The following is a 27,811-nucleotide window of genomic DNA, read 5'->3' as shown; positions in this document are numbered from 1 at the left end:
GGTGGAAAGGCATACACTCGGTAAATGCCTCAAAATATAATTCAGCTTCCATTCCTGATAAAACTCGTTACCCAGTATGTTTAAAGGAAGGTGAAATTAGCAAAGTTACTATGAAACATGAGACGTGTGCCTGTTAAAGTTGGGAACAAAACTGGGGCGCCCACTCACCACTCTCCTGTGACGCACTCGGGTATTTCAGGAGCCGTAACTTGGGTTATTGTAGATGAAGTGACCGCCAGGAAAGCTGTGGGTTATTCCAGAACTTCAGCAAGATGCCCGCTTATAAAGTGAACACAGAAGCAAAGCACTTAAATACTCCAGCGATATCTAATTAGAAATTAGTATTTCACTGACAGTGTTGGTAATAAGCCTAACAGTGTACGTTGTAACCCCGTCCAGACCAGGGGTCAAACATGACGGTCTCAGAGCCTGGACAAGCGACCGTCCACTCTCGGCTGAGGGACGTCAAGGGAGGTTTGATGAGGCCGGGGCTGCGTTCCGGGATGAGAGCCCTAGTTTTGTCCGGACGCCTCAGCTCCCCAAGCACTTCACACACCTGAGCCAAAACTGATTTCCATCAGAATTCTGAAGAGCTCTTTTCACAACTCGGGGAAATCGTCCTACAGCTCATCTGGAAAAGGCAGCAGGTCAGAGAAGGCAGGCTGTGGAGACAGGCACAGCTGCTCTGTGACTGACGCTCTGGACACGAGCCACGTCTTCACGTTTTTATTTGACCTTCCTGGGGGCGGGAAATGGCCTCCGCCATAATCGTCGCCCTCGCACAGCCTTTCTAGGAAGGAGCAGCCGCTGAGGGGACTTGCCGAGGGGCGCCCGGTGCTTGCGGGCTTGGGGTCACCTGGTCCCTGCTGACTCAGGTCCACGCCGCCAGACCTGCTGGGATGAGAGGAGGCGTCTTTCTGAATGAAAGCTTGATTCCAGCGCTGTGGTGTCGTGTACTCGTCCCCCCGGTTGTGGTGCATAAGGACGTCAGGGACACACACACACGCCCCCAAGCTGGTGGCGAAGTAGAAGGGTCCTTGCTGCCAGAACTGACGATGGAACGTAGAAGTCGGGTGGGACCCTGGGGCCTGGGGCCCAGCTCCCCTCAGCCGCCTTCCAGTCGCCAGGGGCCCGGAGCCAGGTCGGCAAACCGGTCAGAAAGTAAAGGCTGTTGGGGAGGGTGGGCCTGGACCACGACCCCTGCAGAGAGCTAGGACCCCTGAGGGGCAACACTGATTAAACGAGGGAAACCCTGCACAGGACGGTGGACACAGCATGATGTAAGGTGTGCTGAGCAGGTTTAGAGAAACAAGGTTATTAGAATATGGAGAAATGAAACCAACAACATTGACCAGAAAGTTTTGAAAAATAATTTCTAGAAGTAAAAATACAGTCACTGAAATTAGAAAGTCAGGGATACATTTAAAAAGAAACCTGGTCCCAGCAATCACGGGAGCCCCAGAGAAGCAAGAAGAACCTACGAGATTGTGTTACACAAAGGACAAGGCAGAGGTGGGTCCGACACACGTGGGACGAGCCCGGGAGGAGGGAGGGGCTGAGGGTAAAGCACCGAGAAAGACGACGAGAAGGGAGGCTCCAGCTCAAGAAGCCAGGCGAGTCAGAAGTAGAGTGGGAAGAAGACGATATCGCCGTAGGGAAATTCACCTCTGAGGGAACTTGGACCTGAAGCGGAGATAAAATGGGCCGCTTCAGGGGCCTCCTCGCCCTCGGGTCCCGTCCCCGCCGCACACGCCCTCCAAGCCCCCAGACTGACTGCCACCACCAGTCAACTCCACGTCCGCCTCCAAAGGGCGCACGTTAGGAAGAAGCAAAATGGTTTCAGAAAGTTGAAGGGATGAGGTGAAATAGCAAAGAAACAGTAAATACGTGAGTGAAGGTGAGCTTGGTGAAGCACCCAGATTAACATGGTTCCAAAGAACTGCAGCCCGGGAGGGAGCAGCTCTGAGTCGGGTCCCTGGACGCGGGCGCTGTGCTCTGACCTGGGGCCCCCGACGCGGGCGCTGTGCTCTGACCTGGGGCGCAGGGGACGGTGGCACTTGCTTCCACGCTTGCCTGGTGTTGTCTGAAGATGTCTGCTCACGTGTGCAGCTGGCACATGCACACACGTGGATGTACGTGCACATACTTGCTGGTCTCGTGCCCGTGAGCCCACAGCTGAGGGGCTGGCGCTTTTCACCCCATTTCCATCCACAAGCCGTAGTTCCCCGATCACAGTGATTTTACAGTCAGACTGGGGGGTGCCCACCCAGATGGCCAAGTTAACCATCTGGGGGCTGTTCTGGAGGCTGTCGAAGCCCTCAGGTCCTCAGCATGAACTGGCCTGGGCCCCGGCACGGCCAAGGCTGGGCTGCGGGCAGGCGCACGCCGTGACCTGGGCCCTCTGCTCGTTCCCTCTGGAAGATGCTTTGCGGGCAGCTCGCCCACTTCCTAGCCTTTCCAGTCAGTTGACATAATGTAACGATGGTGCTTACTCACTGGACCTCACTCCGTGCCAGATGGAGTGCTTTTCCACTTAATTCTCACAGCAGCACGACGCCCCCGTCCCCGTGAGCTCTGGGCAGGCACGCGGGCGTCACTGCCGGGGCTGCTGAGCCCCGAGGGAGACAGACCAGGCACAGGCGTGATAAGCTGGGTGACGGGGTCACTGGTGCCTGTACCGAGTGACAAGGCAGGCACGGGAGGCTCAGGACAACGGTTTTCAGTCTTCTCTTTCTGGTTCCGTCTGCAGGGTTTTCTAAACCAAATACCTACCAGCTTCTCCTTGAACGTACAGCTGAGGAGGACTCCCTGGCCCTCCAGAGTGGCTTTTCCCGACCCTTTGCATCTCCTGACCTTTCCTGGTTCACAAACTCTCCAGCGACACGGGGTGGGCAGCCAGTGAAGCCTCAGATCACAGCCCGGGTGTCAGGGCCACACAGGACAGCAACCTCTTGGGGCTTCTAAAGTCATCGCTGTGGCCAAAGTGAGTGATTTGCCAGAAATGACTAGAGTGAGCAAAGGCCCGATTAGATGTCCTCCGACTCCGGGTGGGGCTCAGGGACCCTGCCTCCTCCCGGCGGGGCCGTGTGTCCAGCGGGGAGCGGCGCCCGGAGCCCAGACTGACCCATCCACCCCTTGGTCCCCGGCAGGAAGGGAGCGCCCGCACTTCACGCTTTATCCACGCGGTTGGGTGGGCCCGGTGGAAAGCATCTGACAGAGCACTTCCTCTAACGGGGCCACGTGGTCGTTTCCACCCCTCGCGCGTACTTAACCGTGGGCAGCAGGACCTCCTGCCTCGTCCACGAGCCTGTGACTGCGACCTCACCTGGCAAAGGGACTGAGCAGAGGTGGCTACGGTCAGGGTCTTGAGAGGGAGAGGTGGCTGGATTGCCTGGGTGGGCTGTGTCATCGTAAGGGGCCTTCCGAGGACGGAGCAGCAGGAGGGTGAGAGCCAGGAGACACGGTGACGGAGGCAGTGGGCGGGCCGCCTGAGCGCTGGCTCGGAGGACGGGGGCCAGGAGCCCTGGAGTGTGGACGAACGAGCAGTCAGACGAGGCAGGAAAGGGTCCCTCTCAAGTCTCCCCGAGACACTCCCTACTGAAACCTTGGTTTTAGGACCTCTGACCTAAGGGCAGAAGTTTGTGTTGCTTTAAACCAATAGGTTTGTGGTACGGTCAGCCCTTTAAACCAGCGGGGTCAACCAACCACAGATGGAAAATCCTCGGGGGAAAAATTCCAGAGGTTCCAAAGAGCAAAACTTGAATTTGCTGCTCGCTGGCAACTGTTTCCTCGGCATTTGCACTGTATTGTCAGTCACGTAGGGTGCACTTGTGTAAAAATCTGCAAATATCAGGCCATTCCACAAGAGGACCAGAGCGTCTGTGGGTCTGGTGCCTGGGGTGGTCCTGGAACCAGCCCCCGCGGACGCCGAGAACAGCCAGTCAGCTAGACCAGCTGCAGGAAACTCGTGCACCTGGGACGTCTGTGAGGCCCACCCCAGCTGCTCGCCTTTCTCTCTTTGATGCCGAAGTTCCTCATGCCGACAGGGTGGGGCATATTTCTGCTTGACTCGGGGCTGGCCGTGCTTTGGCTGATAGAAGGATCTAGAAGAAACTGTCCCTGTCTGTGCTCATGTCTGTCGGTGCCATGATGAGTGCGGGAGGAGGAGCCTTCACCAGGACACTTGGCCCCAGGGGCCCAGCCGAGCCACATCCAGCTGAGCCTGTTCCCGAAGGCAAGTCCACGTGCGTGACACAAACTGAAGCCAAACAAACTGACATCTCCAGGTCTGGAGCAGAGGAAGGTTTACCACATGGCTGAGCAAGGAGGACAGGGTGGTTCACACCCCAGAACCTCCCCGAGGGTTTCAGCTGAGCATTTTTAAAGGGCAGCTGAGGGAGAGGGTCTCAGGGTCCGTGATCAGCTGTGCACAATCTTCTGGCTGGTTGATGTGTATGGAACAGGGTGGTTGATGCTCAACCCCAAGCTGAGAAGGGCTGAGGCCATGTGCTCTGTGTCAATAGTTCATTTCTTCCTGTTGGTGGTGGTTTTGAGCATCTGAAAACCTCAGGAAGTAAGCATGAGATACTGGTATCTGGTCCTTCAGAGGGGAGCTGCAGCAGAGGATGCGGGAGGGTCTGACCTGGGAGGATCCCACAGGGTCCCCCTCAGTTATAACCCCCTAGTTTTGAGATGCTGCTCAGTCCTGAGGAGAACAGGTGCTGGACAAGGAGGGGAATGACGCTGTGGACAGTCCTGTGTCATCTCTCCCCACATCTTTCAGGGGTGACAACCACTTGGCTACTTCCTGCTGAAATGGGGTAGAGCCCAACTTCAGTTTGGGGAACGGTTGTGGAGTTGGAAATATTCTGGAGTTCCAAGTCCTGGATCTGAGTCCTGTATGATTAAGATCTCATTCCCTGAGGAATTCAGGAGAGGAAGCCTGAAAACCAGTCTGGACCTAGCACTTTGGGGGAGACTTGGAGCCAGTTGTCCACTTACTTATCTCAGGGTTTAACTTTTAACGTGGTGTCAACATATACGTAACAAGAGCTACTGGCCACTTGCAGCAACATGGATGGACCTGGAGATGGTCATTCTAAGAGCAGTTAGCCAGAGAGAGAAGGAAAAATACCATGTTATCACTTATATGTGGAATCTAAAATAAAAAAGAAAAAAGACAAATGAACTTATTTACTAAACAGAAACAGACTCACAGACATACAGAACAAACGTATGCTCGCAAGGAGGGGAAGGGGGTGGGAAGGGACAAATTGGGAGTTCGAGATTTGCAAATACTAATTATTGTATATAAAATAGATAAACAACAAGTTTATACTGTACAGCACAGGGAACTATATTTAATATCCTGTAGTAACTTGTGGAAAAAATATGAAAATGGATATATGTGTGTTCATGTATGACTGAAACATGATGCTGTGCACCAGACATTGATACAACATTGTAAACTGACTGTACTTCAATAAAAATAAAAATTTTAAAAAGCTACTGGCCACTACACATGTCTCCTCTTCTCTGCTAACATCTGATCTAAAGCAATTTTATTGTCTAAAGATTTAATTTTACAAGAGGAGGCCTTTGAGGTCATAAGGCTGCAGCTGCCTCCTGCCAGCAGATGCTGCTTTGAGAATGGCTGGTGGTGCCTTAGTCCGACACAGCTCAAAAAAAGTGGAGTTCTCAGCAACAGAGGAACGTGTCTGAAATCACACCCACGGTGGCCGCCCAGTTTACCCGGGCCATCTGAACCACAGTTACTTCGCTCTGACTTTCAGATGCATTCCCCTCCTCAAGGCCAGAGCAGGTGTACAGCGCGTGTCCAAAATGTCGCAAAACACGCCACTCTGGCCAGTAAATTGTAAGTTAAACCGTACCTGAGCCAGAATGGCCTCCCCGTATGTATGTGCAGATTTTTCCATCATTTCTCCTTTTGACTGAAAGCCTTTCAGCAGAAAGCACTGATGATCACAACGTCTGCCCCTCGATGCTGGGGGTGGGGGTGGCTCTGTCCCGGTTCAGGCCGAGTCCCTCGGTGTGAGGCCTCCTTTGTATTTGCCCCGTTATCCACGTTGGGGGAAACTAACCGGACGCCGTGAGCGGGCTCAGAGGTGTGTCAGTGGGAGGCGCTTCACAGGCCCTACATTTTATCACTTGTGTTTCACGAGCCTCGTGCACGTGCTGTTAGCAGCGGACTCAGCAAGCCTTGCTCCACCTCATGCGTAGCTGCACCCTGACGACTCCGTTAGAGAATTCTCTTTCTGCCCTGACACTGGGGGCAGTACTGATGGGGAGGGAAACATCTGGTAAACAATCCAGTGAGAAAACAGTAGATTAAAAGCCAGTAATACTTCGAACCACCAAAAAAATTATAACCACATTCATCAGTTCACTCAGTCCTATGCAGTCGATCCCTGTTACCAATAGTTTTATGAAATCAGTTTTCATCAGATGTCTTAAATATCTTGCCCAGCTCGGCAGTACAATTTAAGAGAAGCCTGTACCTGTCAAAGTCTTCTCTATGGATCCTCTTGAAGGTGAAGCAGTTCTGCAAAGCATCAGCCTGACTGCCTGTGGATGATGAAGACCTGAAAAGGACATGATCGGATCACAGTGTTTCTGACAACGGTGCTTTATCAAGCTGCTGTGACACAGGACATTCTAACTAGAGTCATGACTGATCATGTTATACCAGGACAGAAACTTCCCATAATTCCTAGGACGGCCACACCAATGACCTTAATCCGTATAACCCGAGGCAGAGGTGTGGGACAACGAAGGAGGCTTACCCCTCATCACTCGCTTGACCGCTTCCCCGCTGTTCTGCACAGCAACCAGGCCTAGTTAGCTTCATGTCCTTCTCTAAGACATCTCGGGGGCCCTCTGAAGCGTCCCAAAGTCAGCTGAAGTCAGAAGAACTTTAATTAGAATTTGATAGAAAGTTTGTCAAAAATATCAGTAAGTTTCACACAGTCTGTTACCAGAAGCATTCTAAGTAAACTTGTTCTCTTAATGGAGGCAACCAAATCTAGTCCTGCACCTGCCTATGTTTAATAACAAAGTACACTTTCCTAATGACGTTTAATTAATTGTTTTCACCTACCTGAGCTTTCTTGGAGGCTGACACCTTGCTTGGATCATTAGCACCAACCTAGCCCCACCCAACAGCCTGTAGGGAAGCCTCAGGCCAAACAACGCACTGGGTGGGAACGCAGCCCCACCCATCAGCAGACCTCCTGAGCCACAAAGGCCTCTAGACACGGCCCCACCCACCAGAGGCCCAGGACCAGGCCTCACCCAGCAGTGAGCAGGCACCAGCTCCTCCTGCCAGGAAACCTGCATAAGCCTCTAGTCCAGCCTCACCCACCAGGGGCAGGTACCAGAAATAAGACAACAATCCTGAAGCCTGTGGGAGGAATCCACAAACAGGCCAGACTCTACACTGGGACCAGCTGGATCCTGGCCCTTGGGTGACAAGACAGCAGTGTACTGCTGGGACGCACAGGACGTCTCCCACAGAGGGCCACCTCTCCAAGGTCAAGAAACGTAACCTACCTGAAAATACAAATAGAAGGACAGATAATATAAGGTGGCAGAGGAATGTCTTCCAGGCCAAGGCACAAGATAAAATCCCAGAAGAAATAAGTGATGAGGAGATAGGCAACTTATCTGAGAAAGAGTTTAAAGTAATGATGGCAAAGGTGTTCACAGAACTCAAGAGGAGTATAGATGCACAGAGCGAAGTTTTTAGCAAAGAGTTGGAAAATATAAAGAATATCCAAACAGAGTTGAAAAATAAAATTACTGAAATGAGTAACACACTAGAAGGAACCAAGAATAGACTAAACTTACAACCAAGAGTACTCTAATCCAGCAAGGCTTTCATTCAGATTTGATGGAGAAATCAAAAACTTCACAGATAAACAAAAACTAAAGAATTCAGCACCTCCAAACTAGCTTTACAACGCATGTTAAAGGAACTTCTCTAGTCATCAAAACACAAGGAAAGAGAACAAAAAGAAGAGGAAAAAGAAAAAAAGACCTACAAAAACAAAACCAAAACAATTAACAAAATGGAAATAAGAACATATGTATCAATTACCTTAAATGTAAACGGATTAAATGCTCCAACCAAGACACAGTCTGGCTGAATGGATATAAAAACAAGACCCATATATATGCTGTCTGCAAGAGACCCACTCCAGAGCTAGAGACACCTGCAGGCTGAAAATGAGGGGAATGGAGACAGATAAGCCATGCAAAAGGAAACCAAAAAAAGCTGGAGTAGCAATACTTGTATCAGACAGAGCAGACTTTAAAGACTGCTACAGGAGACAAAGGACACTACGTAATGCTCAAGGGATCAATCCAAGAAGAGGATGTAGTAACTGTAAATACATATGCATGCAATGTGGGAGCCCCTCAATACATGAGGCAACTGTGAACAGACATAAAAGGATAAATCCACAATAGCACAGTAATTGTGGCGGACCCTAACACCCCACTTACATCAGTGGACAGATCACCCAGACAGAGTCAGTCAGGAAACACAGGCCCTAAACGGCACATCAGAGCAGACGGACCTGACTGATGTCTACACAGCACTCCATCTGAAAGCAGCAGAACACACGTTCTCCTCAAGGAAGGTGCCCGTGGAACATCCTCCAGAATCGACCACATGCTGGCACACAAAGCAAGCCTCAGGAAATTTAAGAAAACTGAAATCACACCAAGCATCTTTGCTGAGCACAAGGCTATAAGGTTAAAAGTCAACTACAAGAAAAAACCTGGAAACACCTGGAGGCTAAGCAGTATGCTGTTGAGCAACCAGTGGATCACGAAAGAAATCAAAGAGGAAATAAAAAAGTACTTTCAGACAAATGAAAACACAACAGTCCAAAACCTCTGGGACACAGCAAAAGCAGTTCTCAGAGGGAAGTTTATAGCGACACAAGCCTACCTCAGGAAACAAGAAAAATCTCAGGTAAACCACCGAATCTCACAGCTAAAGCTGCTGGAGAAAGAAGAACAAGCAGAACCCAGAGTTAGAAGAAAAGAAATAAAGATTAGAGCAGAAATAAACAAAATAGGGACTGAAAAAAAACTAGAAAAGACCAATGAAACTGGAAGCTGGATCTTTGAAAAAATAAATAAAATTGATAAATTTTAGTCAGACCCATCAAGAAAAAAGGGAAGGGGCCCAAATTAGTAAAATCAGAAATGGAAAAGGAGACGTTACAACCGACAGCACAGAAATACAAGGATCATGAGAGGCTGTGTGAGCAACTGTACGCCAACAGAAAGGACAACATAGAAGAAATGGACAATTTCTTAGAAAGGCACAATTTGCCAAGACTGAACCAGGAAGAAATAGAAACTATGAACAGACCAGTCACCAGCACTGAAGTTGAATCCGTAATTTAAAAACTCCCAACAGACGAAAGTCCAGGACAGATGGCTTCACAGGGGAACTCTGCCAAACGTTTAGAGAAGAGTTAACACCTGTCCCTCTAACACTATTCCCAAAAACTGCAGAGGAAGGAACACTTCCAAACTCCTTCTATGAGGCCAACATCACCCTGATACCAAAACCAGACAAAGATATCACAAAAAAGAAAATTACAGGCCAATATCACTGATGAATATAGATGCAGAAATCCTCAACAAAATACTAGCACATCGACTCCAGCAATGCATTAAAAGGGTCACACACCCTGATCATGTGGGGTTTACCCCAGGGGTGCAGGGAGTTTTCCGTATCTGCAAATCAATCAGTGTGATACACATTAACAGACTGAAGAATAAAAACCATATGATCATCTAAATAGATGCAGAGAAAGCTTTTGATAAAATTCAACTCCATTTATGATTAGAATTCTCTAGAAAGTGGGCATAGACAGAACATACTTCAACGTAATAAAGGCCACATACGACAAACCCACAGTTAACATCATACTTAATGGGGAAAAGCTGGAAGCATTTCCTCTAAGATCTGGAACAAGACAAGGATGCCAACTCTCACCACTGTGATTCAACATAGTTTTGGAAGTCTTAGTCACAGCAATCAGAGAAGGAAAATTAAAAAAAAAGGAATCCAAATTGGAAAAGAAGAAGTAAAACAGTCACTGTTTGCAGATGACATGATATTATACTTAAAAAAACCCAAAAGAAGTGACCAGAAAGCCACTAGAACTCATCAATGAATTCGGTAAAGTTGCAGGATGCAAAATTAATATACAGAAATCAGCTGCATTTCTATATGCCAACAGCAAAATAGCAGAAAAAGAAATTCAGGAAACAATACCATACACCATTTACCATCACACCAAAAAGAATAAAATACCTAGGAACAAACCTACCCAAGGAGGCAAAGACCTACCTGCCCTCCTAAACTATAAGACCCTGATGGAGGAGACTGAGGACAACACAAACAGATGGAAAAATACACTGTGCTCTTGGATTGGGAGAATCAACACTGTTGAAATGACCATGCTACCAAGGCAGTCTGCAGGTTCAGTGCAATCCCTATCAAATTAGCAATGGCATTTTTCACAGAACTGGAACAATAAAAGTTAAAAATTTATACGGAAACACAAAAGACCCCAAATAGCCAACACAGTCTTGAAAAAGAAGAACAGAACTGGGGGAATCATGCTCCCTGACTTCAGACTCTACTACAAAGCTACAGTAATCAAAGCAGTCTGGTACTAGCACAAAAACTGACCCACAGCTCAATGGAATAGGATAGAAAGTCCAGAAATAAACCCACACACTTAAGGTCAATTAATCTACAACAAAGGAGGGAAGAATATACAATGGAGAAATTGAAGACAGTCTCTTCAGTAAGTGGTGCTGGGAAAATTGAACAGCTACCTGTAGAAGACAAATTAGAACAATCTGCAACACCATGTACAAAAATAAACTCAAAAAGATTTAAACATAAGACCAGATACTGTTAAACTCCTAGAGGAAAACACAGACAGAACACTCTTGGACATAAAGCACAGCAATATATTTTTTGAACCACCTCCTGGAAAAACAGAAATAAAAGTAAAAATAAACAAATGGGATCTAATTAAACGTACAAGTTTTTGCACAGCTAGGATACCATCAAAAAAAGAAAAAACCACCTACAGAATGGGAGAAAATATTTGCAAATGACGCGACCGACAAGGGACTAATTTACAAAATATGCAAACAGCTTATACACCTTAATATCAAAAACAAACAAACAAACAAGCAACCAAGTGAAAGCTGGGCAGAAGGACCTAAACAAGCAATTCTCCAATGAAGACGTACAGATGGCCAGTAGGCACATGAAAAAATGCTCGGCATTGCTAATTGTCGGAGAAACGCAAATCAAAACTACAATGAGGGATCACCTCACACCAGCCAGAATGGCCATCATTCAAAAGTCTACAATGGATAAATGCTGGAGAGGGTGTGGAGAACAGGGAACCCTCCTATACTATTGGTGGGAATGTAGTTTGGTGTAGCCATTGTGGAAAACAGTATGGAGATTCCTCAAAAAACTAAAAATAGACTTACTATATGATCCAGCAATCCCACCACTCCTGGGCACATATCCAGAGAAGAATGTAATTCAAAAAGACCCCTGCACCCCAGTGTTCATAGCAGCACCATTTACAATAGCCAAGACATGGAAACAACATAAATGTCCATCAACAGATGACTGAAGAAGATGTGGTATGTACACAGTGGAACACTACTAAGCCATAAAAAATAAAATAATGCCATTTGCAGCAACATGGATGGACCTGGAGATCATTCTAAGAGAAGTGGGCCGGAAGGAGAAAGAAAAATGCCATATGGTATCACTTGTATGTGGAATCTAAAATAAATAATAAATAAATAAGAACACAAATGAACTCCTTACTACCTATAACTTTATTGATTTCTTGAATGTGTGTGAGCACACCTGACTGTCCTTTATGGTTGGATCACTGCATTCTGTTGATTCTTATTTTGTGGTTGGCTTTATTCCTTGATAACTACGTAAGTTTAAAAAGCTAAAGCTCTAAACTGTTCTTAGAAACAATAAACAGTACATATGTGTAAATAAAAATGTCTGCAGTATATGGTATATATGTATTTACATGCAATATATTGTATATGTTCAGTCATACTGTAACAATTCTACTTAATAAAGATGAAGAATGAAAAAAATAGCAAAATCCATTTTCCTAATTAAGTTTAATCTAATCTCAGCCTGACCAGGCACAGAGCTTCTCTGTTAGGGCTCCCTTTCTACAAACTTTCCACAACTTTCTGTGTCCATATTAGTCTGTTCCTTATTTTTTCTCCATCCAGAAACAGGCAGCTCTAGGACCACGTCATTTTTTTCCCTTAAAAAAAATACAACTCCAGTCCTCATACCTTTTTTTTTTTTTCACTCAAAACACATATTCCACTTTCCTACTATATACTGAAGTGTTCCCCCATCATTTTTAGTAGCTTCAATTACATATTTAATTAGAATCCTCAATTCTTAAAGATCCCCACCTCCAGTGAATGTTTCCATATGTTGTTTTGTTTGAGAAGGACCTAGCTATTCAAGTATTCAGTAAACTTCTATCCCTTAACTTAATTTAGCACAACCCTAAAATTTCAAGTTGTCAAATATCTGGAAAGATCATTTTTAAGTAGACATTGCTAAAACATAATGATTCCCAAAGATTTCACCCAAAGCTCTTATCCTGTTTGCATTCACCTATAAGAATTTCATCATAACCAATTCATTTCTTTGACGAACTCTGCAACAGAACCAGCGTGAACTTACTGACCTTCAGTAAACCTACGTACAGTAGAGACATGTCTGTACTGATTGTGCTGACAGCTTAAGCTAGCTTTAATAGCAAGTAGCAGTTCAGTACTGAATATTTTCCAGATCTCATGAACCCAAAATTTGTTGTCTGATTTCTTTTATACTTAAAAGTGCTTACAAATTTAAATACTTCTAAATGAATTAAATAGAGCTCATGTACAAGTTAGGTTTTGGGGGGTTTTTTTGTTTTTACAGAAAGACAGAACCAAAGATGTCAAGATTTTCCCCTGAATTAAAAAAAAAAAAAAACAAAAAACAACTTTTTTTCCCTCCCTGAGAGCCCAGGTAGATTACCTGCATCTCTCAAGAGAAATGCAAGCTCCTCCTGAGAAATGCAAGCTTTTACAAAACCCAACCACCTTGGCTGTTTTCAGGGATTTTTTTTTTTCCTAGTTCCCAAATACCCACTTCAGCTTAAAGAAGTAACAGTCATAGACGATTGTATATAATTCGTTCCCATTCACATGCCTTACTTTCAGCGAAGTCAGGGAAAGAGAACAGGGTTTGGACTCAGGTGCTGAGGAACACACACCCCCCGAAGAAAAAAGCCAAACTGCCCCAGGCCCACTCTGATGCAACAGCAGGGCCCCTGTGCTCCAGACTCCAGGGAGTTCTAGTCCACACAATGTTGCAAAAATATCATTTTCTTTCATTTACGGGAGCATACCTGAAGCTCCCAGTTTTGTAAAATACACCCTCGGGGACTGTAAGATGGAACAGAGCTCTGATCATCCATACTTAAGTATTCACGGCCGAGGTTATCAGATATCAAGCAAACAACCATCCAAAACAGTCTCTCAGGGTCACAGTTCCCTACCCCAAAAGGGGGGAACCCCAGCCAGTGCCCCATCAGAGATGAGGCTGAATGAAAGACCAAGGCCAGAAAGGAAAACTGCCAACCGAGGCTCTGCCCCAGGTGAGGCCAGCGCGATGGGGCGGATTCCTGGTGTGCTCACACGCCAGCCCCGTTACTCAGACATCTCAGCCCACCAGCACAAGTTCTGACACACACGTGCAAACAGACATGGCCCCACAAACCAAAGATCAGAAGTGTAGCCCCAAAACTCCACTTCGTCTCCCAAACGGAGGCCTCCAGAGTGGCCTGGCTTCCGAAAAAGAACGGACCCAGGGCGGCTCCCCGTGAGCCCGGAGCCGCTCACTCCTGGGAGGGAACGAGCCCAGGTGGGGCGGGTGTTCCCGGAGGCAAGCCCATGTGCCCGCCGCACCCTGAGGCCAAACTGAACCGTCGGAGTTTGGAGCAGAGAAAGATTTACTGCAGGGCTGAGCGAGGAGGACACGGTGATTCATGCCCCAGAAAATCCCGACCTCCCGGAAGGGTTTCAGCAAAGCCTATTTAAAGGCAGGAGGCGGGGTGGGGCGGGGAGTCGCAGGCATGCGATCCGCTGTGCGCAGTTCTCTGGTGGGCTGATGTGGAGGTAAGGTGGGCGACAGCAGTCAACACTGTTAACCCCCAGGCTCCAGAAGGTCTGGGGCCACGTGTTCTCCACCATCAAGTAGTTCATTCCTTCCCTTTGGTGGTGGGTCTAAGTATCTGAAAAACTCAGGGAAAGAGCATGAGATACTGGTATCTGGTCCTTCAGAGCGGAGCTGCAGCAGAGGACATAGGCTGAGCCTGGAAGGCCCCACAGGGCCCCACTCGGGCACGCAGGCAGAACTTCCCACCCTGCACAGGCCAGAGGGGCTCACCCCAAAACGGTGCACACAAACGGCAGATAAGCCCCGGTTACACAGTCAGAGGAGGTGGCGTCTAGAACTGCACTCCCAGACAGAGGCCTCCCCGCAGAGGGGCCAGGGCAGCCCCCTTCCCAGGGGAGCGAGCCCGGACGCAATGGGGAGACTCCCAGCCTGTGTGAGCAGGAGTCCAGGAGCCACGCACCCCTCAGCCACAGTGAGTGTGGACACAGCTCCCGACAACAGCCTGGGGGCGGGGGCACAGCGCCCGGCAGGGAGAGTCGTCCCCACCCCACCCCCTCCCCGGTTCCCGGCGCGAAGTGAGCTCCGCAGCTGCTGGGACGCGGGGAAGGGGCGGCCCAGGCCAGGTCGGCCTGCTCAGGCGCGGACTCCAGGCTAAAACTTCGCTAAAACTGTCACTGAACGCAAGTTCATGTGCCTGACACACTGTGAGGTCAAAAAACACCAAAACGTCCAAGTTTGGAGCAGAAGAAGGTTTGCTGCTGGGCCGAGCAAGGAGGACAGGTGGCTCATGCTCAGAAAACCCCGAACTCCCCGAGGGTTTCCGCTGAGCCTTTTTAAAGGCGGCTGAGGGTGGGTTGGGGGGGGGATGTCCCAGGGCAGGGGATCAGCTGTGCACAATTCTCCGGTTGATGATGATCCATCCTTAGGAGCCAGGTCTCGTGGCCACGTGCTCATGGTCATTAAGTAGTTAACTTCTTCCCTTTGGTGGTGGTTTTGAGCATCTGAAAACCTCAGGAAGCTTGCGTGAGATTCTATAATCTGGCTCCTTCAGAGAGGAGCTGCAGAAGAGGATACAGGGTGGGGGGTGTCTGTCCCGGGAGGCCCCTCAGGGTCCTGCTCAGTTACAGGCCCAACCCAGGTCAGCGAGGACCTTACTGACCACTGAGCTGTCGTGATGAAATAATAATTGTCTTTAGCCCTGAGCTTTGGGATGCTTTGCTCCCCGCAGCAGGTAAAAGGCACTTACAAACTCCGGGGGAAGCAGCCACCCACGCGTTTCCCCGGTGATCTCACTGTAACCTCCTGCTGGGGACATGGTCCAGCCACCCCATTTGGGCAGCACAGTCCCCAGACAGGACAGCGCAACCAGAACCATGTCCACCCCCCCACCCAAAAGAATTCACACTAACAGCCTGTTGCTCTCCCTCGTATTTGTTTATTGAAACTGTAAAATATAATAAGTTATAAAAACAGAATTAGACACAAGTATTGCTGATTAAGACGTCGCTGGCCAAGGGCACAGCTTAGCCTGGGGCTTTTCTAAATGTTTTTATTACAGCAAAACCATGGAACGTTGTCCCCGGTGGGACGGGCAGGGCGGAGCCCCGTCTCTGCTCAGTGATGCCCCGTGGTCTCACTGACCCGCCTTCCACCACGCAGGCTAGAGCTCACCAGAACAAACCTTTCCTGGATTTGTTTCCAAACAAGTAAATGACAAAGGAACATGTGACTCTGAGGACAAACCCCCTACACAGGCAGCTTGAGTCCCCAAAACAGGCCTGACGCCAGCAAGACCCCCAGCCCTAAATTCTGACAGCGGGAAACCAGGCCGCCCCTGCCCCTGCCCCTGTCGTCCAGGGCAGCCGCTCACCCGTGCAATGCTTGCAGCTTCCCTGGGGCGGCTGCAGAAAGCAGGGCACCCAGGATGCCAGAGAGGAATTAAAAGCGGGTCAAGTTGTGCTGTGGAGAATTCAGCCTTCAGGTCACAGCACACAGGCAGGGCAGCAGTGAGCACACTGAGTGCGGACTCCACCATTCAGACCTGTCAGGATGTCTGCGTTCCCCAGTGCCAAGTCGCTTGCTGCTCTAAACACACACTGATTTCCTCTCCAAAAGCATTTGCTGGGTCGCTTGAGTTATCATTTTAAAAACACTGCTTTGTAAGCCGGAGACTGGTTTAATTTAGAAACAACCGCACTCAGGCCTGCCGTGGGGGCTCAGCAGAGAGCTCTGAGTTACCCCGTTAATTCCCAGTCTCGGGCGGTGGCAGATGTGAGAGAATTTGCAGGAACAAGTCCCGACCATTAACTTTCTCTCTAAACGGGGGACGAACACTCGCAGTTACGGTGAAAACTCAATTCTGCATTCTTCTGTTTTCATTCCCGTTTCACCTGATGGCTCGGGCGGCATGCACGTCGACGGGGGCAGCCCCGCAGAGGCCTGGTGTTTCCTCCAGCCCCAACTCACTTTCGCTGGCCCGAACCTTCCTTCCCTGACTCTGCGTGGCAGATGCGCTGGGCTGGCTAGGGGAAGGGAACGGCCCACGTTGGCAAAGCCACACCAGGTCCCGGATGCCGGTCCCCACAGTCCCCATGGGCTCGGAAGGCGCCACACAGTGCATCCATGTCTGAGGCCCTCTGGAGACCTGGAGTCACGTGGCCAGCCCCTCGGCTGACCGCTCATTTCTGCTTGAAGCAAACGGCCCATGTCCCTGAGCACTGCTGCCCTCATGGGGTCAAGTCCGACTGAGGACAGAGTGGAAGGCCGTCCAGGGACCCTGGTTCCCAGCCCGGGCCACGCACAGCAGTGAGGTCGGCCACAGCCCACAGACAGCACACAAGGCAGATGCAGAGGGGCTGTCGTTCCGTGGAAGGCCAGAGGGACACAGGTGACCTCAGGGACACCTAGGACTCAGACGTGAGCAGAGCCAGACGCCACACACGCAGCAGGTTCTGCATTTTGTAGCCTTTTCCCAACTTTGGAGCCGCTTTCTTCACGAGGACACCCGGCTCCCTTCGTCCCCCGTGGGCGCCATCTCCTCTCCGAGCCGTGCTCACGTTTCCAGGACCTCCCTCCCACGGGTTGTGTGCCGTCTTCCAGAAAAGCAGCTCCAGGCATGTCTCTGTGTCTCCCCAAAACCTGGACCAGATCTCCACCTCTGTCCCCTGACACTGCTCGGGCATGTGGGGTGGGGACTAGCCGTGTCCGCGGAGAAGGAGTGGCAGGGCAGCCAGACGAACACAGACTCCCTCTGCCTGGTGACCCCAGCGCACATCTCCTGGGTTTGGTTAGACAGGAAGACAGGCCCCAGTTTCCTCTTGCTCCCTGGACCAGGCTTGCCAGCGGAGAAAGCCCGATTCTGGGGTCTGCGGACACCGCTCCCGCTGCAGAGCCCGCCTCCATCCCGGCCCATCCACGTGCTCCTCAGGACACAGGGGGTGGGGGCGGTGTGGGTGGCAGGACCCTGGCCCACTCCAGGATGTCTGCGCACAGGGACTCCACAGCATCCAGCCGCTCGATCTGCACCAGCTTGGTCAGCAGCTCCGGGATGCTGTAGCCGGCCGTGCTGATGCGGTCGAACAGCTGCAGGCCGTCCGTCATGCCCCCGATCTCGTCCCGCTTCAGCCCGAAGCTCTCGGCCAGGTGGCGCCACGTCTTCACCACCGCCTTCTCCGAGTTGTACGTGGAGCTGAGCATCCGGCTGGCCTTCTCCAGGCAGTCGAACGGCAGCTCCGTGGGGCTGAGGCCTGCGGGACAGAGGACCACATCAGACCACAGCAGGAGTGTGACCGCAGCAGGAATGTGACCCCAGTGAAAATGACTTCTAGAACCTCTTTCATTGTAAAGTAAAACACAGATGCACAAAACCACACAAGTACACACTTAAGGCGAACAAATCCTGGGACCTTGCCAGCCACACAAGAAGGCTCTCATTTCCCTCAACCAATAGCCCCTACTGGGGGAGGCATGTGCTCAGGGGTAGAGCATGTGCCTAGCGTGCACGAGGCCCTGGGCTCAATCCCCGGTGCCTCCACTACATAAATAAATAAATCTAATTACCCCCCCTTAAAAACAACAACAAAACCCAAATCTTGGACGCCCGCAAGGACACACTACAGTCACCAACGGCTTTAATACAGGCCTCCCTTTGTCAGGTGTCCCTGCCCCACAGGGGGCTGGGCCAAGGAGGGGTCGAGGGACAGCATCATGTCCCTTTTTGGGGACTGCAGTCACGTCAATGAAAGGTGCTCCAAAGACAGCCCAGCACGGTGTCACCTGAGCCAGCTCCGTGGCCCAGGGTCTCAGTGAGGCTCAGCCAGGAGCACCAGAGACGGGGCACTTCCACTTCTGGAGGGCGCAGCGGGCGTGCTTCTCCCCATTCCTCCTGGTAAGTGCGGCCCAAGCCCCGGACACCACGGAGCAAACGTCCGGAGGCTGGAGAGTGCGGAGGAGAGGCAGACGCTGGGGCCCTGGACGGGCAGTGGTGGTCAGTTTCTGGGTTTTCTGCTGATTCCTCATCCCAGACGTGGAGCTGAAGAGCCCAGAAACCCAGAAATACCCACAAGTACAGACCAAAATGCCCATCAACCCTGCAGTCTTAGCAAGAAGAAAACATTCAGGCAGTAACTGCTTCGTCACAGTCAAACACCACAGAACAACCTGGCCCCACTCCCTCCGAGGCCGGCAGCGCTGGACGGGGAGCCTGGACTTCCTCCCCGTCAGCTGGTAAGGAGCCTCCCTGCCCCCACAGCGTCAGTGGGGACGACCCAGAGAAACAGATTCCCACCCCCACCAGCAAGAAAGGAGCCCCTGCTTGGGCGTCAAGGCGAGCTGCGTGGGGACCTGGCCGCCCACCTCCACCTGGTGGCAACTAGGTGTCACCCCTGCCCCTGCCACAGGCGCATCAGGAACACCAGCTACAGGGACGGCTAAGGAAGACCCAGAGCCTCGTGACACGACAGGACCTGTTCAGGTTTCACGAGCAACTCACTCGTCACACCAGGAGCCGGGGAGCTCGCCAGCGAAGGAGGGAAAGGCCAGCAGGCGGGGCCGACACTGAGATAAAGGACGTTAGAATCACCTGACAACGTTTCAAAGAAGCCGCGAGAGAATGCTTCAGCGAGCAATTAAAAGCACACTTGAAACAAATGAAAAACCGAAAGCCCTAACAAAAGACAGAAAATATAGAGAACCAAATGCAAGCGTTACGGCTGAAAAATGCAGGAATCAAGATTAAAAGCAGACAAGCTCACTGGCAGAAGAGAGGCAGAGGAAGGAGTCAGTGAGCTGGATCTCAGACTGGAAGTGACCCGTCTGAACGAGAGAACACAGACTAAACACACAGAGCCCCCGGGGCCTCTGGGCTATCACAGAAGATCTCCCCGTGTCACCAAGTCCCAGAAGGAGGGGGGTGGGTGGGCCCAGATAAAGGAACAATGGCTGAAACTTCCCAAACCTGGAAAGAGTGAGGCCTACAGAGTCAAGAAGCTCAGAAAATACTGAAGAGGATAAACCCCACAAAATCCAGATCAAGACACACCATAAACTTCTGGAAACTAAAGACAAAGCAGTCTTGAGCAGCCGGAGGAAACGCCCCTTCTCTGCAGGGTAGCGGCTAGAACAGCTGTGGGTGCCCATCAGGGGCCGGGCGCCATCCAGGGGGGTACGGTCCCCGTGCCTAACAGCCCAGAGATGACGAAATTAGAGAAAGCAAGAGTGGACTGGGGCTGCCAGGCGCCAAGGACAGGGTGTGGGGCTTGAAAAGCCAACAGGGCTCCTGTGGGGACAGGACGGCTGTCTTCACTGGGTCAGTGGCAATGTCCCAGTTGTGACTTTAAGGGACGGTTTGGCAGGTTACCCCCGGGAGAAACCGGGTTACGGGCCCAGGACCCTCCGTATTCTCGCTTCATCCCACGTGTGAATCAACAATGATCTTGAAGTCACAGGCTTAAGTAAAAACTAAACAAAGGACCCTGACACCTGGCACTCACTGCAGATGGGCCGCATCAGGACCTGGGGGCAGGAGGGGGCGGTGGGCAGAGGTAGTGGGATAACGTCCACCCAGGGCCGGGCTCTGCGGGTCCAGGGCCGGGCTCTGCGGGTCCAGGGCTCTCGGCCTCGGCCGGGCAAGGGGCTGTGCGTCGCTGGGGGTGTGCGCCCGCCCTGGGCGGCGGGAGGGGGCTGAGCGCCCAGGGCTCCACCCTCCCTATCTTGCTGCAGGGCCTCCTCTTCCCTGTGAGGATCTGAAATTAATTTGAAAACCACTGGGCCAGGGGTGTGGGCTCTTGAAGCCAAGGCACCCGCTGGAACAAAGACCTGCTTTGACCGCAGTGGAGTACAAAGTACAGACCGTGCTCGCGGGCGCGGGCAGACCCGCCAACCCGCACAGGAGTCGTTGTGGACAGAGGCCCCGTCCCTGCAGGCGGCCGAGCAGCGTTCTCAGCCCCTGGAATCATCCCTAGTGGTCACTCCGGGCCCACACAGCACCCACCCACGAGGCTGCCTGGGCTCAGGGTGCTGGGCACAGCCCTCACAGAGAAAGGGGCGGGCACCCGGCTCCCTGGCTGCTGCCTGGGCCAGATGGGGACCAGAGCCCAGCAGCCAACAAAGCTTGGGGGGGGTCCCCTAACCTCCACGACCAGTGTTCTCACTCTCCTGGGTGCGTGAGAAGGCAGCTGAGGGTCTGGATTTGGAAGAAACTGGGAATGTGGCTTCTGCTTCTGATGGAGACGTCCACACTCCTCAGCTGGCCGTCCTTCCCTGCCCATCCCTAGCCGTGGTGACCGTCGGAGAAGAAGGAGGGCAGGGCTGCTGATCTTTGCATCGAAGCCTCAAGGCGACGGTGCTGATGCAGAGAGCGCATTGTGCAGGATGCGCTCCTGTGCCCCGAGCACCGGCCTCCTTGACCCCTGGCTCTAGTGTGTCCTGCCTCGTCCCCAGAGGAGGAAACGTGTTGAAATTGCTCCTCACCTCCAGTTTGTCTCCCCGCTCCCGGGCACCAGGCTCCGTCAGAGTGCCCTCACGGGGATGTCTGAGGGTCCCTGCGAGCTCAGTGCCTGGTGCGGGGGCTCCGCTTACCTTCCGCGACCCCGCACACCTGGGCGTACACCTCCAGTATCTTCTTCCTTCTACTCTGAATCTACAAGAGGAAGAGAATGTTACTGCTCAGAGAAGGCAGAAATGCAGCAAACAAGGGCCCCATCCTGCATCTCGGTGGGCAGACGGCTGCTTCCTGGCCAGAGACGCCGAGCCATGCGCTCACAGGGGCTCTGTCAGATTTACAAAGGAAGCCTTCTGCTTGGGCCGCTCGGTGCCCACGGGGCTCCGCTGGACACAGACCCACAGGACAACCCAAGGCCTCGTCTGGCATCGGTCTGTGTGGAAGGAGGGACCTGGGGACCCTGGCTCGCCGGCAGGCAGCTGGGATACTCAGCAGCCAGGACGCGGTATGTCTGTCGGGACCGGGCCGCGGCCAGATCCCTGTGGGGCCTTTTCACCACGGGCGACGGTGCCCGGGCAGAGCTGACGGGCTGTCCCATCCCCCGTGGCCCCTGTGCGGCCCCTGGCCTACTCCCGCTCCCGTTCCCGGGGGAGCAGACACGTGTGTGCCCGCATGCGTGATTCTTGTCTGGTAGGACACATGCCAGCATGTTCACAAAGGGTTTCCTGTCCTGGGCTACTCCAAGCCATTTAAACCTTCTCCTGAAGTGTTCGTTTCCCTTTTCTTCTGTAAAGCTGTGTAATAGGAGAGCTGGGTTTTGTGTTTTCAGGGTCTGGAACCTGTTGCCTGGCTGGGCTCGTGGGAGAGGCCCTATCTCAGCGGGGAGGTGGGGCCAGACTGGGGTGCGGGCTCACCCCGGCCGCTCTGGTGGCGGTGGCCGACTTCTCCCGGGCCAGGTGGACCAGTGACAGCAAGCACCGCTCTGGAGAGCCCTGCCCGTCGGGGGCCGGGTCCTCGTCACTGTCCAGACTCCGGTTCAGCAGCTGCTCCTTCTCTGATGAGGCGTCATTCTCGCTGTGGAAACAGGATGCTGGTGACCCTCCTGGCTGGACAGCCTGACCCACTGCCCCAGTGGTGGAGACAGTGGGTGCAGGGACCTGCCCCCGCTTGACCGGGCAGCTCCGGGCCCTGGGCACAAGGCGGAGAAACACCCACTCTCTGGGGCCCAATGCTGCATGCGAGGGTCCCGAGGTGGCCAGGAGCTCCTCAGCCGCGGGGCCACCAGGGCATGGGCACAGCCTCTGCTCTCTCCTCACCCCTCCTGGCCTCTAGCTCACCCCTGTGTCTCCACGGGGCCAGCACTGGGTCCCTGAAGATCTCAGGAGTGAACAGAGCCTGTGCTTGGGGGGCCCTCTGACAGTGGAGGGTCGGGGGCTGGAGTGGGGGCCTGCTGAAATGTGTACGTCTGGGGGAGGGGCCATAGCTGCCTGGCAAGGGGCTTTGGGACGTCCCTCGGGGGGCAGGAGGGCTCACGTCACACCCTGGCTCCCTGCCTGGGCCAGAGCCCTAGGCACACGTGGGTTGGTGCTTAAACTTTCAAAATCATTCCAAATGTATGAAAAACAACGTTCTTTTTTTATAGGCATCCTACTCGCTTCCTGTGGTTTGGCTGAAGACTAATTTAAAAACAAAGAATTATATTTGCTAGCAACTGGGTTACAGAAGTGAAGCCCATTCCCGCCCAATGTCCTCTGGAGGCAGAGGATGCAGAGCAAACAAGCCAGGAGGTTTCAGGGTCCTGACGCTGTCCCTCCTGAGAGCAGCCTTGGGGCAGACGCCCCGCACTTCACTGCCCCACACCCCCACCCCCAGACCACCACCCCTCGCACCGCAGCCCTGCTGCTCCCCCAGGGCACCCGGCACAGCCTCCAGGTCACTCACCACGCCGCAGCCCAGCTCCCTGTCCTGCTTGGACCCCCAGGAACCCTGCCTTCAGTGGGCCTGGGACCTGCCTTGCCTGGCTAGGGCTGATGCCGGACTCACCTCTTGGCAGACTTTGCCGGAGCAGCTGTCAGCTTTTCGAATTCATCCTTCTCAGAGAAAATCACCACATTTTCTGTGGAAATAAGGGATGGGAGGGGAAGGTGTCAAAGTCTGGCCCCGCCGGCCTCCTCAGGGGCAGACGTGCCCGGGACTCTCCTCAGCCTCAGACCCCACGGAGTGGGTGCACCCACCCCCCTCCCTCGGCCTCCCCCCCCCCCCCCGCAGCTGCGTGAGAGCTGGGGCTGTTGGAGGCCAGGTGCGGGCAGCGGCCGGAGGGGCAGACAACCTCCCGGGGACAGGCCCGCACTCCAGGGCTGCTGCCGACCTGGGGCCTCTTTCTTCTCCTCTTCCTCGCACATGGGGGCTTCCGCGCTCTTCACAGGGGGGCTGGCGCAGCAGGCTGGTTGGGAGAGAGAAGGGTGTGAGCAGGCAGCACGGGCCGTGGGGCCCAGGCGAGCGTGGGCGACGGGCAGCGGGCACCTGGGGCGGGAGGCCGGGCCTTCACGATGTAGAAGACGATGATGAGGACGATGCTGACGGCCATGGTGAAGATGGTGGACATGGCGATGACCAGGGCCGTGGCCAGGTGTCCTTGGCCCGAGAGCTCTGCTGTGTCAGGAGACAAGGCCACGCCCGGGGCTCAGGGCCCTCCTGCGAGACCACGGCCAAGAGCGGCGGTCCTGCCGCTGGACCCTCCCGGACCCTCCCGGACCCTCAGGATGCAGATCGCGAGCCCTGAAGCCCGTGCTGGGCGGCAGCGGCTCCCACCCCCCGGGGAGTTTGCTCCCAGGACGTCTGCTCTGGGTTCTGCTGCCTCGGGGACCCAGGCAGGTAGGTGTGGAGAGGAGGGGCCCACAAACAAAACTGTCCTGAAGACAGGGCAAGACAAAATTTTCCAGGAAAATCTCAGGAAGGAAGGATCACCTGCGAGTGTGTCTCATGTCACCTCAGCCTCAGCGTGACCAGCGCCGGCAGAGCTGGCGTGAGACCCCCGCCCAAGTCCCCCCAGGGACGTCTGCTGTGATCTGTCCTAATCCTCCAAGGGAGCCACGGGGACCCGGCTCCCCTGCAGCAGGATCCAGGTCACCCCATCAGATGGGAAGGAGACGCGTCCCAGTCCCTGGGCCCTGGACCCCCGCCCGGAGGGAGGCTGCCCAGGGCTGGCACCAGGCGCTGCCTGCCCTCTGGGTGGGGGTGGCCCATCTACGTGTCGCCCTTTCCTCCGGGCTGGTGCCAACCCCCCCCCTCCCCGGTCCATGTGCTCAGCTAAGCCTTCCTGCCCTGATGCTCTGGCCACTGTGCGCATGGGTCTGGAACACTGCCGGGCTGGGAGACTGAGTGCACCCCGGGACCCAGGAGGGGCTGGAGCCTGGGCCCTGGGCCCTGAACGTGCTCAGACCCCGGTGGCGTGGAAAAGCACGTGGGAAGGAGGCCTCAGTGCCCGGTCTTGTCTTGGGAGAAGCCGCGGCCTGGGGGCCCCCACAGCTCCCTCCCTAAGGCCTTAGGGAGCCAAGTGCGGTTACTGGATACAAACAGTGAAGTCTGGTCAGCAGGTTGTCTGGAAGCCAGGAGGGCATCCCTGACGTGAGGCCCAGCGGCCTAGGAGGCTGGTCTCTGCTCACACCCTGATCACCAACATGGTCCTAGGGCCCGACACCCCCGGGGGCACGCACGCCTCTCCTTGCAGAGAACACCCTAACTTCCAGGAACTGGGGGCCCCACGTGGTTGTCACTGAGGGGAGAGGTCTGAGGTGGGGGCGACTCCGTCTTACTTATTTCCTCCCGTCTCCTCCTGACTGTCCTCACCCCCAGGTTCCCTCCCCAAGGAGCCTGCGCCCTACCTTTGTGGGCGTGCTGGGCCGGGGAGAGGGTGCTGCCGCCAGGTGTGCGGGGGAGGTTGGCAGAAACTCCCACGGTGGCTCCCACACCTGCAAGGACAACGGTCACCGTGGGTCCCTCAGAGGGCCCGGGAAGCCCCACCCGCAGAGCTGGGGACAGGGCCACGGGGCGTGTGGTAACCCCGCAGAGGCTCCTGGGGTCGTCACTGAGCGTCACTGCTCAGTGTGGACAGACTCACAACTCAGCCTCCTACGACACGAAGGATTTGCATCTGCATGTGAAAATATGTTTTGGGGGGAAACGCTGGAATAATTCTTTCAATTGCATCGAACAGGAATGTATTTTTCATACTTTTTCTGGCTATAAAGTAATGCACACTCACTCTTGAAACTCTGGAAGAAACCAGAACATGAGAGAAGTAAAAGAGCTGCCCGCAGCCTCACTGCCTAAAGGTGACACTTTGATGTGTTTTCCTCTAGGATTTTGCCTCTGATACGTTTTCAAAATGGTTGTGACTGAACTGTCAAAGAGCAGAAACATGCTTCCTTCCCTCAGAACCGCGACTCACGAAGCTCTGCCCCCTTGTGGGAAGCATCGCTTGGCAGGGACGACGCAGAGGCTGATTTTGTGGTCGGGCGAGTCACTAGGGGACTGTTGTGTTAAAATGCCCTGGTGTGGACCTTCCTTTAGGCTGGGCTTGAGGTCTGCAATTAGTAAAGAGAATCTTGTTTTAAAGAAGTTTCCTTCTCTCTCACTTCTGTCTCTCCCGGGTTCGGAGTCATTCGTGGGTTTGCCTGTGGAAAGGTGATCAGACTCCATGTCCACCAGGACCCTGGCAGCCCCTGCGGGGCGTCCAAGGGGAATGAATTTCTAAATTACATCTCAGGGCTGCTCGGGACAGCAACACAGCTGATGGACAGGGGACGTCTGGCTGAACTGTCCACATATCCAGCAAGCAGAGGAGGTCACAGGAGGGCGGGCCAGAAACCCTGATCCCTTGCCTTTTAAAACCAGAAAACTTCACAGAGGAGGAGGGTGGAGGCTGGAAGGGATGGGCAGGCGGGGGACTGGCCCCGAGTGACAGCAGTGCCGTTAGTTAGGGCTTGAACTGTCCCCAGAGGCAGCACACGCTCCCCGATGCATACCCCCAGGCAGCCTTCCTTGCCCTGAAGAGCCCGCCGCCAGCTGGCCAGGTGTCCCAGGGCCAGAGGTGTCTCTGCTGGAGGTTTTCGGCTCCTGGGCCTTCACCCCGCCAAGCTCCTGGCCTTTGTCCTTTGCCATATCTGTCTCTGGCAGGGTTGCCATCCAGACAACCGCACACGCTGGGGCGCCTCTTCCCTGCGCCGGGCACACGCGTGGTTCCCGCTTCTCTCCTGCTCTGTCCTCGACCGACCGCTGGCCTTTGGGTTAGGTCTTAGCTCCCCCACCAAGGGGGTGGGACCAAGGGACGTGGTGGCCGCAGTGGGGACCCCAGAGCTGACCTGCCAAACAGCCCCGAGCCCACGTGGGGGGACTTCTCTCAGCAAGGCGGGTGAGGGGACAGGAAGCAGGAAGGGTGGGGGTGGAGGGACGCATGGAAGGTCTCTCCTCCCCCCCGGGCCGGCTCCTGAGTGCAGCGCTGCTGGCGTCCAGAGCTTACAGGGATGTCCCCTGCCTTTCTGGAGAGCAGTAACTCCCCCCACCCCAAATCTACACACATCTCGTAATTTATGAGATTTCAATGGGATCGAGTTGATTTCGCCTTCTCATCCTGGCCAGGGAGGGGGAGGGGAACACGGGGCCAGCTCCAAGCACAACTGATTTCCCTTCAAAAGCAAATGGGCTGTTGGGAAGAGACCATGTGTTTGTTTGTAAGGGGCTCAAGGCAGCCAAATACCTGGAGGCGCTGCATGTGGGTGTTTGTGTCTCTGTCTGTTCCCGTCCCTCTTGGTGGGGACTTGCTGGCTGAGGCTGGTGAGGTACTTGGGGACACAAACACGCCCAGGCCTGTGGTCCAGAGAGGGACACCCAGAGCAGCCAGCCACCAGACTTACAACACGCCCTTGCACCCGCCAGGCGGGGCTGGCACACAGCAACCACATTCTCCTGCCCCTGCAGGCACTCCGCCAGGGCCAGGTGCCAAGCTAGGCCTCTGCCCCAGTTCACCACACACCCCGGTGGCCTCCAGCTGGTGGCGCCTGGATAGCCCTGGGCTCCTTGCTGATCCCTGAGCAGATTAGACAAACGATCTGTTCTGAGCACGTCCTAGGGGCCCGGGTTGCCGCATGGACAGTGGGACATCCTCAGGGCCGCCCCACTGGGACCCTGCACCCTCAGAGCTGCCCCGCCAGGACCCTGCTCCCTCAGGACCACCCTGCCAGGGCGCTGCTCCCTCAGGACAGCCCCGCAGGGACCCTGCACAGCCCGAGTTCTGTCCCAGGCTCTGCTCTGGTCCCCTGAGGACTAACTCAGCACCAACGCTGGTTTTGGTGTCTGAGGTTTCCCTCCAGGATGGGTGTCCTGGCGTGGATCCTGCGATGAGAATGCCCCTCAGGGTTGGGTGTTGGCTCCCACACGAGGCCTGTCTTCAAAGGAGAGCAAGTGGGTCTGGCTGTGCTGAGTCGAAGAGCGGGCTCTGCCCAGGGAACATCCCTCATCCTCTGGGGGCTCTGAGGACCAAGCTCACAGCCCGCATGACTGCACCGCGACTCCAG

The 27,811-nt window shown here is 53.8% G+C and overlaps 1 protein-coding gene across 3 annotated transcripts in view; it reads right to left on the bottom strand.

Moving 5' to 3' along the window:
• Positions 1-15,711: 15,711 nt before the first annotated feature.
• Positions 15,712-27,811, bottom strand: part of EDAR (ectodysplasin A receptor) — a 61,244-nt gene continuing 49,144 nt past the window's right edge. Inside the window, exons 6-12 of one of the 3 annotated variants that reach the window (XM_074354687.1) lie at positions 25,121-25,207; positions 23,760-23,885; positions 23,605-23,679; positions 23,280-23,352; positions 22,151-22,310; positions 21,374-21,434; positions 15,712-18,042 (exon numbers count right to left, since the gene is read on the bottom strand). In XM_074354687.1, coding sequence (XP_074210788.1) covers positions 17,720-18,042; positions 21,374-21,434; positions 22,151-22,310; positions 23,280-23,352; positions 23,605-23,679; positions 23,760-23,885; positions 25,121-25,207 — 905 coding nt within the window. In that variant the 3' untranslated portion in view covers positions 15,712-17,719. Of the gene's footprint in view, positions 18,043-21,373; positions 21,435-22,150; positions 22,311-23,279; positions 23,353-23,604; positions 23,680-23,759; positions 23,889-25,120; positions 25,208-27,811 lie in introns of all 3 variants that reach the window. The other 2 variants (XM_074354686.1, XM_074354688.1) reach the window with 2 other exon arrangements.

The sequence above is a fragment of the Camelus bactrianus genome, chromosome 28 (genome assembly GCF_048773025.1).
Source record: "Camelus bactrianus isolate YW-2024 breed Bactrian camel chromosome 28, ASM4877302v1, whole genome shotgun sequence".
Taxonomy (NCBI): Eukaryota; Metazoa; Chordata; class Mammalia; order Artiodactyla; family Camelidae; genus Camelus; species Camelus bactrianus.
Note: the sequence above shows the minus strand (reverse complement) of the source record. Positions and strands in the feature narration are given on the sequence as shown.